The 18,150-nt window shown below is 45.6% G+C and overlaps 1 protein-coding gene across 1 annotated transcript in view; it reads right to left on the reverse strand.

The window, feature by feature from the left end:
- Positions 1 to 18,150, reverse strand: part of Flt1 (fms related receptor tyrosine kinase 1) — a 163,708-nt gene that overhangs the window by 106,950 nt on the left and 38,608 nt on the right. Inside the window, exons 4-10 of the mRNA XM_021162004.3 lie at positions 13,610 to 13,734; positions 11,656 to 11,818; positions 11,420 to 11,556; positions 7,944 to 8,118; positions 6,121 to 6,238; positions 3,321 to 3,490; positions 2,336 to 2,495 (exon numbers count right to left, since the gene is read on the reverse strand). Of these exons, the coding sequence (XP_021017663.1) occupies positions 2,336 to 2,495; positions 3,321 to 3,490; positions 6,121 to 6,238; positions 7,944 to 8,118; positions 11,420 to 11,556; positions 11,656 to 11,818; positions 13,610 to 13,734 (1,048 nt within the window). The remainder of the gene's footprint in view (positions 1 to 2,335; positions 2,496 to 3,320; positions 3,491 to 6,120; positions 6,239 to 7,943; positions 8,119 to 11,419; positions 11,557 to 11,655; positions 11,819 to 13,609; positions 13,735 to 18,150) is intronic.

The following is an 18,150-nucleotide window of genomic DNA, read 5'->3' on the forward strand; positions in this document are numbered from 1 at the left end:
CTATAGCCCTGGCTGTCCTGGAACTCACTTCGTAGACCAGGCTGGCCTCGAACTCAGAAATCTGCCTGCCTCTTACTCCCCAGTGCTGGGATTAAAGGCGTGCGCCATATTTTAACTAAGAAATTTTAGGTCCATTGGAGTTCTGAAGTTTTAAAATATTTGTCAGATTCTAGGAAATGCTGAAATTTGAGTGGTCTGAATCTCTCTTTTTTAATTAACTTGTCTGTATTAAGTGGCTGGTCATGGAAATACAATTAATAATGTTGGGACACCAAAATAAACTAGGCCTTGAGCTGTAGATATTGACTTAGAGTCTCAGATTTAAGCACTAATAATTATTCTGCACATATATAACTATTACTGCACATATATAACTATATGTGTAATCATTCTGAAATGTTAGGCATTTTTATAATTGGAGATCATGCATAGATACTCCCATGCAAATATGTAACTCAAAAATAAGCATAGCAGACACTTCCTGATTCAAGGAAGGAATCAAGGACAGTAGGCACTATCTACCTCGCATGTCTATCTTGTCAATTGTTAAAGTTAAAAATAAATAGTAAGATGACTTTAAAAGAATAATTCAAATAGTCAACAAAGATTTAAGGCAGTACTTCTGAGTGTTGCAATGTTTTTTTTTTTTTTTTTTTTTCTCAAAGGAGTAAGACATCTTTCCAGGACTTCCTGAACATTCTTCACAGAATGGGAGAAAGATCACACACCACAGAGATCAAAAAGAGAGGCGTTACATACGGCATCCACCTGGGCCCCCTTGTTTCATTTCACGAGCCTCATTCAACCCCAAACTCATAATACAGTGTCCTGACTTCAGAACTGAATTTTTTTCTAACATAGTTACTCTTAAAATTCAGTTAAGAGCAACATTGAAGCTTTAGGTTTGATAATGTTAAAACAGAAATTTAAATACATGCATAAAAGGCTATGCTAGTTCATAAAAATGTAACTCTAAACTTGGATCCTGACTGACTAGTTTTTCACCAGTTCACTACAAACGCCTATATTTGAGGCCGATCCACCAAGCGTGGATGCTTAACTAAAACTAGCCAAACAATACAAAATCACAGCCGTCCACTCTCTTGTATTCTCCATGAAATGTTCACAAGTCCTAAATATTTTGCAACTTCTATTTCTATTCTTAGAAAATGACTCTCAAATGAAAAATCAGACTTATGTGGAAATAGCTGCTTCTCATGAATTCCACCTCTCACCAGTAACTTTCCACTATCATTATACCATGTCCTAAACAAGGGATTAGGGCAGCGATGGAGAATCTCAATTACGGGAAGATCCTGGAAAACCAAATAGCCATCACAGAATTATCCCAGGCTTGCTTTTTATCAAGCTAGTTTGGGAGTTTGTTTGCTTTAGTTTAATAGCAATCGTCCCCAGCATCCTCCAGGGAGAGCTAAAAGCAACACGGAGACGAGATGAGTATGGTAACCCTCGGGTACTTTCAGTGTTTCAGTCTCCCGGTTGTACTTGGCCATTCTATTCCTGTCCTTCCAATTCCCTCCCATGAATTATCACAGGTATCATCTCTCTAGACTAAACAACCGGAGACAAAACAAACAAGGATCAGTCGTGGGCAGGATGCAAGGAGAATGCCGGGCACTTGACAGAGGGTAGGGTTGCATTCGTTGTACAAGCTTATACCAAGCATTTGCTAAACGATTGCAGTTGGCTGATCTAGAGCCTAAGGAAGAGACAGCTGGGCACATGGGCCAACACAACGAGGATGGTGCGTGATGACAGCTATCGCCTATACTGTGGAGGGAGAAGTGAGCTGGAATGAGGCAGACCAGAGGGTTCACAGGGAAGGTAACGTTAGGAGCTGAGCCTGGGGGTCTGATAAAAAAAACCAACTTCTTAGGAGACAGACAATAGGTGGAAGCAAAATCCAGACAGATGGAAAAGCACGGGCTGAGCCCAAAATAGGAAACGGTAGCCATGTGTTACGAAGAACTTGGATTCCAGCCAAGGATGCGAAAACGAAGAGTAGAAAGACCAGGGTGACTGACGGAGGAGAAGAGCTCTTGGCAGGGCTACTCAACTGGGAAAGGGTGCACGAAAATTCTGAGTCACATAACAGCTCCTCGGTCCTGGGAAACCGTGGTTCTGTCCCATGTTCCTGTGATCTCATGAGCCAAGGGTAGGGTGTCTGTCTCCAGTGAGAAGGAATACCTACTGTCTGCAGGCTCGAACACAGGGAAAGCCTTTGTCCCAAACCCAATATACATCTGGTAAATTCCAGCCATTAAAGAATCTAGTTGGTCTTTGAAAAATCACTCAAGACATTAACTGTCCCTACCTTTCTTTGGAGTGATTGTGGTGACAGGGGTGCCAGAGCCACGTGATTGTTGGCCGAGGGATGCCATACACGGTGCAAGTGAGGACTTGTCTGCTGCCCAGCGGGTAGAGAGGTGGGCTTGGAAGCGAGGACACGGACTTTTCGTAGATCTGAGGTTTCACTAGAGAGGAAGAGAAGCAGAGTGAGATCAAGGGCAGAGCCGGGGGCTTCCTCCGGGAGCTCTCTGGAGAGACCAGTCACACTGGCTTTGGATGCCACGGGTAGGGGAGCAAAAACTGGTCATATTACGTAGGAAAATGCCTATTTGATTCCACAGTATGAATATTGGTGAGACATAAAAGCCACCTTGCATACAAAAGATAAGAAAACATGAATAGTTGAGCCGTGGTGGCACACGCCTTTAATCCCAGCATTCGGGAGGCAGAGGCAGGCAGATCTCTGATTTCAAGGACAGCCCTGGTCACAGCCAGGGCTACACACACACCCCCCACAAAGAAATTGTGAAGTGGTTATGACAGGGACAGGGTGTGGGGTTTCTTTCCTTTGTTTTTCTGTGGTGCTAGGGATAAAACCAGTGCTTCCTACTTAGGAGGCAAGCACTCTACTACTGAACTTCATCCCAACCATTAGAAGCGGTTTAAGAATATAAAAATTTATGTGGGGCTAAAGAGATGGCTTAGCAGTTAAGAGCACTGGCTGCTCTTGCAAGAGGATCTGGGTTTGATTCTCAGGCTGGCTCACAGCCATCTGTCAGTTCCAGGGGAGTTGATATCCTTTTCTGACCTGCTCAGACACTAGGCATGCATGTGGCACACATATGTACATACACCACACAGGCAAAACACTCATATAATAAAATAAAATAAACTCAAGAATCAATTTAAAAAAAGTTTGTTTTCTTTGATCGTTTATACTGACTTTCGAACCAGAAAATGATCATTAACTTTGCCCTGGGGCTCAGATCTCACAGGAACGTTAAACTTACCGTTTACAATGAGAGTGGCAGTGAGGTTTTTAAATAGCCTTGACTGCTTTATGCCCAGCAAGATCGTGTAGTCCCCTGCATCCTCGGTTGTCACATCTTTGATAATTAACGAGTAGCCATGTACCAAATAGCGAGCAGACTTCAACGTTGCAGGCGAGCCATCTTTTAACCTGTGGTTAACAGCATGGTGTGTTAGTCCCTTCAGTAGCTGGGGGATGTCACTTTGACTGGCATGTGCCCTTTCTGTTTACAACCTCAAGTTTATTAGTTTTGAGTCTTTGGATATCAGCACTGTTGTTTTTTTTTTTTTTTTTTAAAAACAAAAACTTTGGGCACTAAGTATTGGGTAAAGGCAGGCGAGGGCTTTAGACTGGGTAACATTTCATCTTTATTCACAAAGAGGATGAACTAAGCTAAATGAAGAAAAGAAAATGGTGGCTTATTGTCCCCTTAGGGGTGTTGGTGGCCATCGGGTCTTAAGAACTAACTCAGAGGTTCCAGTCTGGTGGACTTAGTCCACCGAGCTGTTTGTTAAGTGTTTTCCTTAAACCTCCATGAGAAGAACAAGAACTCAGCTGGACGTGGTGGCGCACGCCTTTACTCCCAGCACTGGGGAGGCAGAGGAGGCAGACAGATCTCTGAGTTCAAGATCAGCCTGGTCTACAGAGTGAGTTCCAGGACAGCCAGGGCTGTCTCAAAACCCTGTCTCGAAAAACAAAAACAAAACAAAACAAAACAAAACAAAAAGAAGTTCAAGTATGAGAACCCTTGTAAGTCGGATCCACTAAATCTGATAAAAATAAAAATAGAGGCTCCTATTGTGGGCTCATGTGGAGTTCTTATTAATTACACAAATGGTTACACCAATTGTCCATAGAGAAACAATCAAAGGCACCAAGCAACAGGAATTTAAAAATGTTTTGAATGTAAAATCAATGCCTTGATGTTCTCTGTTTAGTCGAGTCAGGTGGTTTGGCTCTGCCCTATCTGCAGGCTTCTAGAAGTTCTTAGGAGCCCTTTGAACTCAGATAGTCTATGAATTCATTTTATATTTTATTATTTTTTTAATGTTTATTTCTATTTTATTTATTTGTTTGTTTACTTGTCTTTATTTATTGGAGTTTTTCAATGCAAAGTTTCTCTGTGTAGCCTTGGCTGTCCTAGAACTCACTCTGTAGGCCAGGCTGACCTCAAAGTCAGAAATCCACCTGCCTGTACCTCTCCAGTGCTGGGATTAAAGGCATGCCCCACCACTGCCTAGCTGTTTTATATATACATAAATATACATATTTATTTGTATCTGTATCTGTATATATATGTATATATGTATACATATACATATATGCTGAAGAGGGCATTGGGTGCCTTGAAGCCTAGTTACAGTTTGTTGCAAGCTCAATATGGGTGCTGGGAAATGAATTCAGGCCCCCTGCAAGAATAGCCCGAGCTCCTAATGGCTGAGCCATCTCTCCAGCCCCTGATTTAAATGTGCATTTCTTTCAATAGGCCCTTTCATTTGTAGGGAGTACACCCTGCTGTAGAAAGAGGCAGAAATGGTTCTTAGGCCTGTAGGTCTGGGGACACACTCTCTGGACCTCACTTCCAAGGCAGTCAAAATAGCTATGCAGTATTTTAATGACTACAAATATCATTTTAGTATTGTTCAATTATGTCCTATCAACAAGACAGCATTTCAAAAGTGGATTATGTTATTCTCTTTGTTCCTGGCTAGGTAGTCACTAAGGAAATCGTCATGAATAGACGAAGGTTCTGTTCAGACAGGAAAGAGTGAGGGTGCTTTTTCTGGTCATAAAATTGTTACAAACTGTTCTATTAAATTTAATACTTTTTCATTTCTTAAATTATATTTTGTATGTGTTTCAAGACAACTATGAAGTCCAAATAACTTCTTAGATACTATGAAACAAAAATATCCATTAATTTCCCACTACAGTGCAATGAAGGTGTAGTATAGAGTTGCAATTTGTTCTTTAATTCCATAGTATTTGAGTTTGCTGCAAACAAACCCTGCAGGGCTGGGGCCACAAACTCCAGGGAGGATTTTCCAGAATGGTGGCGCTTCTGTGTCGTACGGCTTATTTTCCTATTCAACTGTGAGTGGCTAAACCTTTTGTTTAAAATGGAGTGATTTAAGTCAAAGATAATGGCATTAAAAAGTAATTTAACAAAATGACTGCAGATTCTAAACAGATTGCATTGTTTCACAGTGGTATTATACTGGTTTGACTTTTTAAAGAAAAAAAAAACTGTGTAAAGCATTTCTGAATATGCAAACTGCAAGCCAAAGAAAACCATAATTAATTCAAGTAGGTCCACTTGTCCACACCTACAAATGAACAAGTCCTGCCGCTATTAACATTTGTTGGAATTTTAAAACAAAGCTGGAACTTTCAACAAAGCCTCACAGAAAGGAATTATTTTTGGCCTCCTCGTTACAAGGGCCCACTTCTTTGGGGTTAATAGAGCATGCTACACATTCAAGATGCCTCTGAGTGGCTGCCCAACACATCTCACTCAGAGAGCGTTGACATCACAGGATGGTTTCGAGAAGCAGGAATTTAGTATGTGTGAGCACGCAAGCCTCTCAGCTCTTGCTTTACCTACCCCTGGGCACTGCTTCCTTGTCCATCCATCTCTCCCCAAGAGCCACCACCCAGAAACCAACATGGTGTGTACAATTTCTCTTAGTGTCTCTTTCAGGAGTGTCAGTCACTCAACTCCATCATCTTCCCGCTTATGAAAAGTGTCTTAAGTGACACTGAAATGATTGCAGTCCTACCATACGATTTCTGGGGAGGGGAAAGCCTTCACTTTCATGGACAGCCGATAGGACCGTCTTCCTGCCGTGGTTTCCTGCACCGGCTGCTTCCGATGCTTCACACTGATGAATCCTTTTTCTTTGAGAGAAGAAATGACAGCGTGTAAGGGAGGCATTCATTTCTGTGAACGTGAGTTTACCCCCTCATTAAGAGGTGATGCATGCGACCAACCAGTGAGAACGGATGGAGCCTGTCATCGAATCCAAGTGTGCATCAATAGATGATGCTTTCAGGCCAGCAAGCCCTAGAGACAGAAAGCGGTCACCTGCTAACCGGGAGCATCAAACTAAATCTGTCACAACAACAACAAGGGACAGACAGTATTTCTAAATCTACCCGGCTGGTATAAGGAAGATGGAGAAAGGCTCTGGGCTATAAAGCCAAGCTGTGAGAACTCGAAGAACAGACAGCTCCTGCCTTTCACTTGTCCTTACAGAATTTACAACTTAGCATTAAGCAACCGTTTGGGGATCCCGTGATCATTAAACTGGGGGTGGGGGGTTAGAGGAGCATTAATTCTGAGTAATTTATCATATTTTTCTACATCAACTTCATGGGTGCAGCCTACCACAAGCCTGAAGCAGGCTGAGCCAGACCTTGACTTTGTTGTCCCTAAGGAGATTACGTAGGGTGGAGCCTGCCTCCCTGGATCACTCTATAGTTCAGCCACAGCCACTGCTGCTACCTGCTGGGAGTCAGCCTATCTATGCTGGAGACTACACACGGTCACCTGCAGCTGGGCTCCAAGGATGATTGGCGGGAAAGGGCTTCCCCTCTCCTTTATAAAGCACGTCCGCCATTAAAAGTTTGAACCTTGAGCAGACTAGTTGACTTGGTTCCATTATTTCTCTACCCGCTTAGATTCCCTCTTCTCTTCCAGTTCCAAGATGCCTTCCAGGCTCAAATCCGGACATGAGAGCCGCAGGCCGGCCCCAACACATGGGAGAGTCAGGGAAATCCCCCCACCCCCAGATAAAGTGATAAAGAATGTGGCCAACACAGTCTGCTGTTTACGTGGGGACAGTAAGTGAGGAGTCCATGGTCCTCTTACCAGCTACGCTACTAGCTGACGCAAACTTCTAAAATCAAAGCTCCCCAAGTCAAAAGGAGTATTTTTTAAAGCTAGCACGTATCTTTCATACAATGTATCTTGATCAGATTCATCTCCCTTGCTCCTCGGGTATCCTTGAAAGTCTGCCCCCATGTCCTACCCACCCTCCCTAATTTCACGTCCTCTTTTTTTAGTTAATAACCCATTAACTTCAATTAGTGTTGTCCATTGTCTTCTGGGTATGGGACCACCTACTGGAGCATGACTGACCTACCGGGGCCCACGCCATTGAAAACTGACAATCCTTCTCCCCCTCAGAGCCATCAGCTGTCCATGGCTCCTCAGTTAGCGGGATGGGCTTGTGATTCCCTTTCCTTTCCATACAGGAATGCTGACTGGCTCTGATCTTGCACAGGCAGTCCCGGCTGCCATGAATTCATGAGTGCAGTAACACTGTAAACATCCAGAAGACACGGTTTTGCTCTGGCCCTCCCCATTCTCAGGCTCTTACAGTCTTTCCACCCACCCTTCCCAGAAGCATTCAGTGTAACGAGTACCCGATGTGCTTCATTTGCCTTTCGGGGTGCAAGAGAAAGCAGTGTTCATTTGTAGTTGCATAACTCTTAGCCACATGGACTTCCCCCGCCCCCACCCCCCCGACTCTTTCTGCCTGCAGGGCTCGGGAAGTGGATGGAGTGCTTAGGCCAGCAGCAGGTCACTTCTGCAGCTTACCATACACATGCACGGAGGTGTTGAAAGACTGGAACGACGACCCACTCTTCACGCGACAGGTGTAGAGCCCCTTGTCTCGGCTCTCCACATTGTTGATCTTAAGAACACTGTGGAACACATTGTTGTGGGAATGGCTCCGGTCGATCCGCTGCCTTATAGATGCTCTCTTAGTTGCCTATGCAGAGAACACACAGCGAGTGTAGAAGTCAGCATTGCTCTTGCTGAAAGTTACAGTGGTTTAGCATTCCCCAAATCAGGATTCTTTTAAAGATTTACTTATTTATTTTATGTATATGAGTACACACTGTAGCTGTCTTCAGACACACCAGAAGAGGGCATCAGATCCCATTACAGATGGTTGTGAGCCACCATGTGGGTGCTGGGAATTGAACTCAAGACCTCTGAAAGAGCAGAGGTCTTAACTGCTGAGCCATCTCTCCAGCCCCTCAAATCAGTATTTTGACAGCTTTCTCTTTCCTTCCTTCCTTCCTTCCTTCCTTCCTTCCTTCCTTCCTTCCTTCCTTCCTTCCTTCCTTTCTTCCTTCCTTCCTTTCTCCCTCCCTCCCTCTCTCCCTCCCTCTCTCCTTCCTTCCCTCTCTCCCTCCTTCCCTTCCTCCCTCCCTTCCTCCCTCCCTTCCTTCCTTCCTTCTTTCCTTCCTTCCTTCCTTCCTTCCTTCCTTCCTTCCTTCCTTTCCTTCCTTCTTTTCTCTCTCTCTCCCTCCCTCCTCTCAAGGTTAGGCACATCAGATTCACCACAAGCATATCATTTGGAAGCTACACTTTTGTTTAGATGTGCGTCAAACACGAAGTGTGCTAGCCTCCGGATCAGCACTGCATCTCTTTTAGTGGTCGTCACATATACATTATGCCAGCTGCTTTTTGCGAGCACCTGGAGAGACTGGAGAGATTTTGTTGAGTTATCACTGAGGAAGTAGAAGTGACAGAGAACGGGCCACTGTACACGAGGAACTTGGGTCTCTTGGGTATGCGTTTGGTGATTTTTCCCTATTACAGGTTCTCATCTCCAAATAGTAGCCTGTCCCCTCACACTCAACAGTGGTGTTTCTGTGAACAAATGTAAGGTCTCTTTCCTACTGATGAGAAGGAAAATTCAAGATGTCACTTCAACCACCTCTCATTCATTATTTCACATCTTGAGCAATGCTCATCAATTTCTGCTAAATCTGGGCAAGTGGGTGTGGGACGCACACACCCAGAGGTAGTTTCAGCCATCATCTGCAGGGTTCTATCCCTTACTTATCTCAGGGAGAGAGCACGTTCAGCTGTCTGATTGGCCACGGTGGCCTGCTCCCTGTTCTGAGAAGATGCGGTGCCATCTCCTGCAATTGTTCCTCACATAACACAGAGCGCGTCATTTCCTCCTCTTAAGTTCTTCCCTGGGGAGGGTGGTGGGAAACGACATGGAAGCCGTCCAGACGGACTTGAGGGTCTTAAACCTAGTTCCCTCTACCATGCTTAGTCAACTTTCACCCACCTTGCCTTTTAATTCCCTATGGTCTGGGACATATGTTTAGGCCATCTGCATCTTTCTCAGAAACAACAAAAGACGTAGCTGTCAGTCACTGCTGTGAGAAGTCAGAATCAGTCCCCAGTGGACCAGGCACAGGAGCCTTTCTGCCACTCCATCTGGGCGTGACTTCCCTCTCTGAAGAGGGAAGTGTGTTGTTGGCATGGCTTGCACTTTGGGAAGCATCTTATCCGGGCCCCTACAAGTGCCCTGTCCACTTCTGAAGCCACTAGCTTTATGTGGCTATTAAATACAATTAATCAGGATGAAGAATTCCTCCCCGTAGCTAGCTGGCCACACTTCAAGTGTTCATCTGCCATAGTGGCTAGTGGATACTTTATTGTAAAGGATGAGCACAGAATATTCCTGTCACGGAAAATTCCACTGGACAGCGCCGTTTTTAGAAGGTTGTTGGTGCTTGGTAGGTAGAGTACTGACACGGTGCTTAAATTGTTATTAATTCATTTTCTGTTTATGGGTGTTTTGTCTGTATGTATGTCTGTACACCATGAGTGTGTCTGCTGCCTGGGGAAATCTAAGGCGGGCATCAGATTCCCTAGGACCACTGTTGACCAAGAGCTATCACATGAGTGCTGGGAACGGAACCCAGTTCCTCTGCAAGGGCAGCCAGTGCTCTTAACCACTGAGCCATCTTTCCAGCCCCCTCCCCCACCCCCAGTATCAATATTCTCTCTCTCTCTCTCTCCTTTTAAAGATTTATTTATTTTATCTTATGTATTTTGCCTGCATGCACCAAGTGTATGCCTGGTGCCACGGATCCCCTGGGATGGAGTTACAGACAGTTGAAAGCTGCCATGTGGGAGTTGGGAGCTGAAATGAGGTCCTCTAGAGGAGCACTAACCACTGGGCCATCTCTTCAGCCCCCCTTCCCGCTTTCCTCCATCCCCTGTTTCGATATTCTTAATAGCAATAAGAACTGGATAAAGTTCTCTTCACTCTTGACATTTATTGAGAATATTTCATTCCTGTCAGAAGTGATTGCTTCATGTTACAGCACTTTTATTTAAATTTAAATGGAAAAACATTAGTTCTAGAAAATAGAACTCCCACTGGGTCCATATTACATCTTTTGCTGCAAAGCTTTTCTATTTCCACAGGAGGAGGGGTGGGGGAAGTTGGTGAAAACAGGTTGGAGCTGAGGCATTAATCTTTTGTTTATTATTTAATCATAAATTAATTTTGATTGGCAGTCTGAATAACATAGCAAACGCCTGCCTTTGGGATATGCTGCATAAATCACACTGGCACATGAGAAAGGAGAGCGGGCTTGCTGCCAGAATGTTCTTTCCAGCTTATCGTTGCTTTCCCATCTGTGTACGTCAATAAATAACCGGCATTTGCAAGGATGTTTCACCTGAATAGGGAAACCGACTCTGTCTTCATTTTTCTCAGGTTTTTTTTTTTTTTTGAAGGACAGATTTGCCCCTTTGACAATCAATAAATGCCGTATTGGATGGCTAGGTTGAAGTATCTTTAGCAAATACACTGCAGTCAGGTGCCTGACTGACTGCCAGAACCTTCTACGAATGCACTGACAAAGACAATCTCTTGAAAAGTTGTTATGACAGAAGATAGTCCCTGCCTGGTATTTAGTGATAAATTCTCTCATCTTGAAATCGCAATGCACCATTTCCAAGGACGAAACACTCCCTCCCGCTTTCCAGACTCCAGTGGAAACAGCAGCCGGTACCCTTCAAAACAAACCCCCAGACATCAAAGCCAGGATCTGCAGCTCTATCGAGTTCAGGGACAGCAGGCCAGGGAGGCACCATTCAGAACTGCCTGCCGCTTGCTTTCCTGTCCACCAGCACCGCCCTGCCTGGGAGCAGGATTTTCTAAGTTTTCCCACTTCAAAAACCCAGTGGGGTTTCACTTGCTCAAAGCAGCTGGAGAGCATCTAGGGAGAACCAGAAAACTCTTCACTCACTTTACCAGGGTAATTCCAGCTCATCTGCACCCTCGTATTGAGCTCCGTGGTGGCGGTGCAGTTGAGGACAAGAGTCTGCCCGTGGAGCAGTCTCACTGGGCTCGGCGGGCGTATTTGGACATCCAGGATTGTATTGGCTGCAAGCACAAGAGGGGGGAAAATATTAAGGATGACAGTTTCTCAGGCCAGATTTCGGAGGACCTGGCGGCCACACCCACGGGACAGCCAGCACTTACTCTGCCGATGGGTCAGATAGTTTGTCTGGTACAGGTGCCCGTTGACGGTGGCTTCGCAGTTCAGCAGTCCTATCTCTTTGTACGTTGCATTTGCTATTATAAAGCCTCTCATACTGTCCCACGTTATTCTTTGCCCGTCGGGGGTAAGAGTATCAAATGGAAACTGCAAAGAAGGAAGCGATGCTTAGCCGAGCCCCGGTAGTACTGACCATATCGACACAATACGAGAGAACACGCTTCTCTTTTAGCATGAAAGCCACCACACGGGTCAAAACGCCGGTTTGTTCCCATGACTTCTTTACTTTTCTTTGTGCAGAGGCTAATATGTTTTGCCAGTGCTAAGTCATATGGATTATGGCAACTTATAACTGGTCTTGGCCACAAGCTGCGCCCATCCGTGACAGACCCGGATGCCTCGTCAGGATGATGGTGAGAATTCTCATACATAGCAAGATGGCCTGGTGCTGAAGAGAGACAATCCCCTCCTACTCCACCCTCCCCCCCCCTTGTCCACTGGATCCGGAGGGACATCTTCATGTGTTGCCCTCATCTAGAACATTCTAGAATCTACAACAACTCACAAATAAGGTATTGCAACTAGCTAGCCCTGAAATTCCAGCCCCCCCTACGCACATTAGAGGAACACATATAAGGAGGAACACTGAGTAGGAAGTCACAAGCTTGACTCCATGGTCCAGTGTGACCAGGAGTCCCCTGCAACCTGTTACCTAGGAATTTTCTTGGGCAGTTGAGTAAGTCTCCCCTGTTATTCCCAGCCCTGACACCTACAAGCCACAGGCCACAGATGGGATCGGGGCTCAAACCTGTTCTTGAGGGATACTCCAGGCACTGATGAATCACAGACAAAGTTCTTCTGACTTCCCAACTACAGCCACTGCTTGCCAGCTACGTCCCTGTGTGGACTGACTAGCTGCTGCCTTGGGTGAACGTGGAAGAGTGGGGGTGGGGCTGGCTGGTCCTTACCCTCCTAGCTTCTCTATGGGAACATCTGTAAGGGGCTCCAGGAGCCTCTGACCCCTACTTTGGATGAGTTTGATGTTCAGTTGCATCTTCGTTAGGCTGCACCATAAATAGCTTTCCCTTTCTGAATATGCAACTTAGAGTTTGAGAAGGAGTCTCACGGATGGATTTCTTTCTTTCTTTTTTTTTTTGGGGGGGGGGGTCGAGACAGGGTTTCTCTGTGTAGCCCTGGCTGTGCTGGAACTCACTTTGTAGACCAGTCTGGCCACGAACTCAGAAATCCGCCTGCTTCTGCCTCCCGAGTGCTAGGATTAAAGGCGTGTGCCACCACGCCTGGCAGATTTCTTTCTTTCTTTTTCCCTAAGAGGTTAAGTTTGAATACCACCCATGGCCATGCAACAGATCTAGTATAAAGGACGGGTAGAGGCAGACAGACGGGAGCAGAGCCAAGAGGGCAGAGGTGGGAGACAGAGAAGGACAGAAGGGGAGAGAGAGAGACTAGCCAGGAATACATGGGGACAGGGAGATAGAACTGGGGTGGCAGATAGTCGTTTTATATGCCACCCACACCTGGTGGTGGCAGGTGGGGGTGGGGGCAGATGATGGCATAAGCTGCCGCTAGGTGCCTGGGCAGTGGATACCCTACCCAGACACCAGCTTATCCACGTGAACAACACAGCTGACTCTCCCTTTTGGATAGGTGACAATACATCCAAACTGTCACGATTTTGGTTCTTTCATTCATTATTTCGATTTATGTGTATGGTGTTATCATTTGACTCCATTTAAATATACAAGGGGAGGGGGCGGTAACTCCTCATAATGTTTCTTGTTAGGAAAATGATGCTCCAGATGAGTCTACTGAGAAGCCCAGAGAGAAAGTTATTCCAAAGAGATTAAAAAAAAAAATTAAACCGCTACAACACCCATTTGAAGCCAACACCACGCAGGGAGTGACGTTGTTGAGTCTTACCTTTTTTAGGGTGACTGTGACGTTGGGTGACGTCACCCGGCAGGGGATGATGAGCTGTCTTCCTTCCGTCATGTGCACAAGTTTGGGTATGTCAGTGTGCATCTCTATGAAAGGACTCCCTGCATCTGAATGAGGGTGGGAAAACACACATATAAGTATCTGAGAGCATATGCACGTAAGATGCTGTAGCCGGGGATGTCCCTGGGACTCGGCTGCAGTCACGCCTGCCATGCCCTCTTTGTGCAGAAGTCTGTTCTTTGCTCTGAACCTGGCCTTCTATGTGCCTGTCCCCCAAAGCAGTGCAGTTTCTTATTCAGTTCTTGGCTTTGGTGGGATTTACACTGACTCCTTAATATGCAGTGAGGTCACAGGGACCATGGATGCTTTTGAAGTGCAAGGAGGGAGAAGGGGGTGGGGACGGGGACTCAGCTATGTTAAGTGCCAGGGAAGTACCTTCCAGGGCCTTTGTGAGCATCAGGAAGGCACAGGTGCTGCTGCTTGGAAGAGTTAGGGCAAGGCAGACTCAGGGGATTATCATTTGAATGGCAGGGATACCACTTGAAGGCTTTAGACCTTGCCCAGTAGCCTAGGAATGAGTGAGAAATGCATGCATTTCATAGGCGATTAGGGCTGTTTCTTCAACATACAAGGTTGAAACTGCTAAGAGAAAAGCTTGCAGAGAGGTCTGGAGGGGCCTTTGCCAAAACGTCACCAAAACATCTCCTTTGAAAGTGTGGCATTGCCCCTTAGAGGGGAGGATTCCAACTTGTAACGCCTTCAGGGAACCAGAGGAGCATCAGATTTTCCTAGAAACACTCTCCCTGTCCACCTTGCTCTTGTCTTCAGGAATCCATTGATATCCTCAAGTAATGATCTCTTCAAGACTGTGTTCTTGTCTCCCAGACTTGGCTCCAGCCTTTGATGGCCAGAAGTCCTGTGTGCAAGAAGGAAGAGCCCCCAGACCTGCCGGTGGTTGATCCTCTCAAAACCGGATGCTAACAGAACAGAGTTTTAGAGAAACAAGCTGTCAGCAGTGATGGGTGTCAAACCCCCACACTGGCTGCCCAGTGGCTGGTATGAGTGGGACTGGTGAGATCCTTCTGAATGGGGCCTATATGGAAACAGTTAATATAATTACTTAAGCTAAGGAGAGTGGGCCCTGAACCCATTAATACAAATCCTAAAATCAAAAGCAGAAGCTGATGGGAACCTCTGCAAGCCAAAGAATGCTAGGAAACCGGAACAGGAAGTGGTAGAAGAAGATGGCGGATTCCTGACAGGTATTGGGAGGCGGGGGAGGGACGAACACACTGGCCCTAGAAACACACAGATTTCAGACTTAGCAGCACTTCAGGCTTTGTGGTGCATGCACAGTCCAGTCACGGAAGCAGGATAAAGGCCAGCCTCAGCTAGACACCTTGTTTTGATGATGTTGTCGTTTTTTTTGTTTGTTTTAAGAAGAAATTGGGGGGGGGGCAGGTGTGTAGGAAGTGGGGGGGATATCTGTGGGTTTAGTTTTATGAGTTATTTCCTCCTCTTCTCTACTTCCTCCTCTTCTATTTATATGTGTGTGTGTGAGAGAGAGAGACAGAGAGAGATGGACAGACTGACAGACAGAGACAGACACAGAGACACAGTATTACTATATAGCTCTGGCTCACCTGAAACTCACTATGTAGACAAGGCTGGCCTTGAACTCACAGAAATCGTCTTTCCTCTGCCTCTAATGCTGGGCTACTCTATTTGTTGGTTTTTCTAGAATGATCATATATCATTTAATAATAGCCACTGAAGTTAAAACTCCAATGAGAAAGCACTATCCATTTGCACAGGAGGACAACAATACATTTGTCATTGATTGGCTCTCGTTTTGACTGACACGGTTAACAATGCTCACTGTTGGTTGCTTAGGGATTCTCAGTGGGCAGAGATCATCGTGAGGAGAGAGAGAAAATGAATGCAGTGCAGACAAGGAGTGCTTGAACGGACTCCTCCTCTAGATGAAGTTGCTGAGGCAGACACCCAGCAGGAGCAGGGCAACCCTCTCTTCTCCCTGCAAGTCCCTGTTTCTTTTCTCTTTTGTGATCCCCGAAGGTAAACACCAGGAAAGCTGCTTAACTCACTGAACTGAACTGCAAATCCTTCAATGGAACTCACTGTCCTCTCAGACGACCCTTTCTGACAAAGGACACGGACACAAACAGTTTCTAGAGGAAACAGTAAACGCCGGTGACATTGGCTCTTGGCTAATGAAACGGCAATTTCAAGGGGAAATAGAATCATCTTTTTGTGTGAATCTCTTATTCTCTTCTGTGGATTCCCCCACCTAATTTCACTGTAGATGATGCCTCCCAGAGGTCAGTTTCAACGCCAGCAATGGGCCAGCTAGGACTCAAAGGTACCAGAACTTCAAAAAGTCTGTGTCCGTCCAAACAACTAAAACCAGTGTTAGTACATCTGTCAAAAGTGGCATTGTAAATCCATGTTTGCAGATGACCTTGTGCCTGTACACCTGTACGTGTACACACACACACACGTGCACACACACACGTGCACACACACACATGCACACGCACACACGTGCACACACACACACACGTGCACACACACACACACACACACTCCACTCTGCTCTCTGTGCTTATTAAGAATACATTTCTTTCGCAGCTTGCTTCAAGGCAAGGCTGAGAATGAACTTGCCTGACATAATACAAACATATTGTTTGGTAGGACTGTAGGTACAGGAGAGGTTACAGTCCCATTAACATCACCGGTAAAAATCACTTACTACTCCCAAAGGACACATCTGTCTACGTCACAAAATTAAAAATGACATCTACCCATGGCCAGCACTGCAGTGACTTCCGGTTATCAACCTGAGTGACTGTAGGAGTGAGAGGCCAGTGCTGAGGTCACACACACGCAGTCACCAGGGACCCAAGGCAATACACATCTAGGTAAGCATCCTTCACCCCGAGCCCTTATAGCTCCAAGCAGTGGCAGGAACCTAGCACAGAATATGAGGTTTTCTCCTCGCACCATGGGAGAATGTGTAAGGCCAAGTGGGCTTAGAATCAGGGAGGGATCAGAGACTCTTGCTCAGACTGGAATTCTGTCTGGTTTTAGTGGTTTTTGTTGTTGTTGTTGTTCCTTTTGCGACCTGTAAATCGTGCTGGCAGCTTAAGGCACACAGTGCGGAGAATGTCAACCTTACCCTAGCTCTGACTGATACACTGCAGGTGAATAACACCCTACCCCAACCCCGAGTGTGTGCGCACACACAAAATTGAAAAGCCCCCCTTTTTTCTTTTACTTGAAAGCAGATCCAAACAGTAAGCATCCTGTTTCCCAGCACTCGCACCGCACGTTTCAAAGGTGCGTGCAGATTTTCCCCTGATGATCTTCCCTTTCATGTTTATTAGCTGCCAAGTCCTGGCCTCAAGGACCCTGAGGACCCTGAGGAGGGTGTGGTTTTCAACAGTTGAGCAAGTGGAGAGGAAAAAAACATCATTAACCAATCCCACCAAGACGGCTGCAATGTGGGCATCAACTACGTGCTACGTACTATGTGCCGTGAATTATACCTAACACTCAAGGAAGGTCTTGAGTGGTTTAAAAAAAAAAAAAGAAAAGAAATTGAAACACAGCAAGAAAAGGGAAGGAGGCAAATTCTTAACAGAACTTACACTGTCCACCAAGTGTTTAGCAGCTCAAAACAGCTTTTCAGCTGTCACAAGACAGCTGTTGGGTGCCTGTGACATCAAGGTAGACTTCTAATAAAATGTACCTTTATATGTGTGTGTGTGTGTGTGTGTGTGTGTGTGTGTGTGTGTGTGCGCGCATGCGTGCGCATGTCTGTGTGATGGCCATCTGTGTGAAGGTGTCTGCACAGGCTAGAAGCTGTTGGATCCTCTAGAGCTGGAATTTCAGGTGAACCACTCTCTGATCATTTTGAAGAGCTACATGTATTTTAAATCCTAAGACATCCACAGCCCCCAAATAGACTTTAAAGCAATCAATGTTGCTAGAGATAAAGAATATTTAGTAATACTAAGAGGGCCAACTTATCAGAAGACACAGCATTAATAAAAATCTACGCACATAGCAATACAACAGCAAAACACAAAAAGCAAAAACTGAAAGAATGGGAGAGAGAAATACAGTAAAAATATACAAACGGGTGAACATTTCTGCCTCCTACATTTAAAAAAAAAATTAGTTAAATAGTTTCATGTGTATGTGTGTGTTCATGTGAGTTCATATGCACCAGGAGGCTGAAGAGGGCTTCTGATCCCCTAGAACTGGAGTTGGAGGCAATTGTGAGCCACCATATAGCTGGTAAGAATCAAAACCAGGTCCCTCTGCAAGAGCCCAGTGCTCCAAACCACTGAGCCTTCTCTCAAGCCTCATGTTATCTTCAGAGAAGACGGATATAGCTCAAACAGGGAGAAAATACTAGAGCAACACAAGTAACCAGTCCTACCTAACCCACGCAGAGGACACTCCGCTCATCCCAGCAGGTTACACAGTTTTCTTAAGCA

Source organism: Mus caroli, unplaced genomic scaffold (genome assembly GCF_978045245.1).
Source record: "Mus caroli unplaced genomic scaffold, Mus_caroli_1 scaffold_4, whole genome shotgun sequence".
NCBI classification, from domain to species: Eukaryota; Metazoa; Chordata; class Mammalia; order Rodentia; family Muridae; genus Mus; species Mus caroli.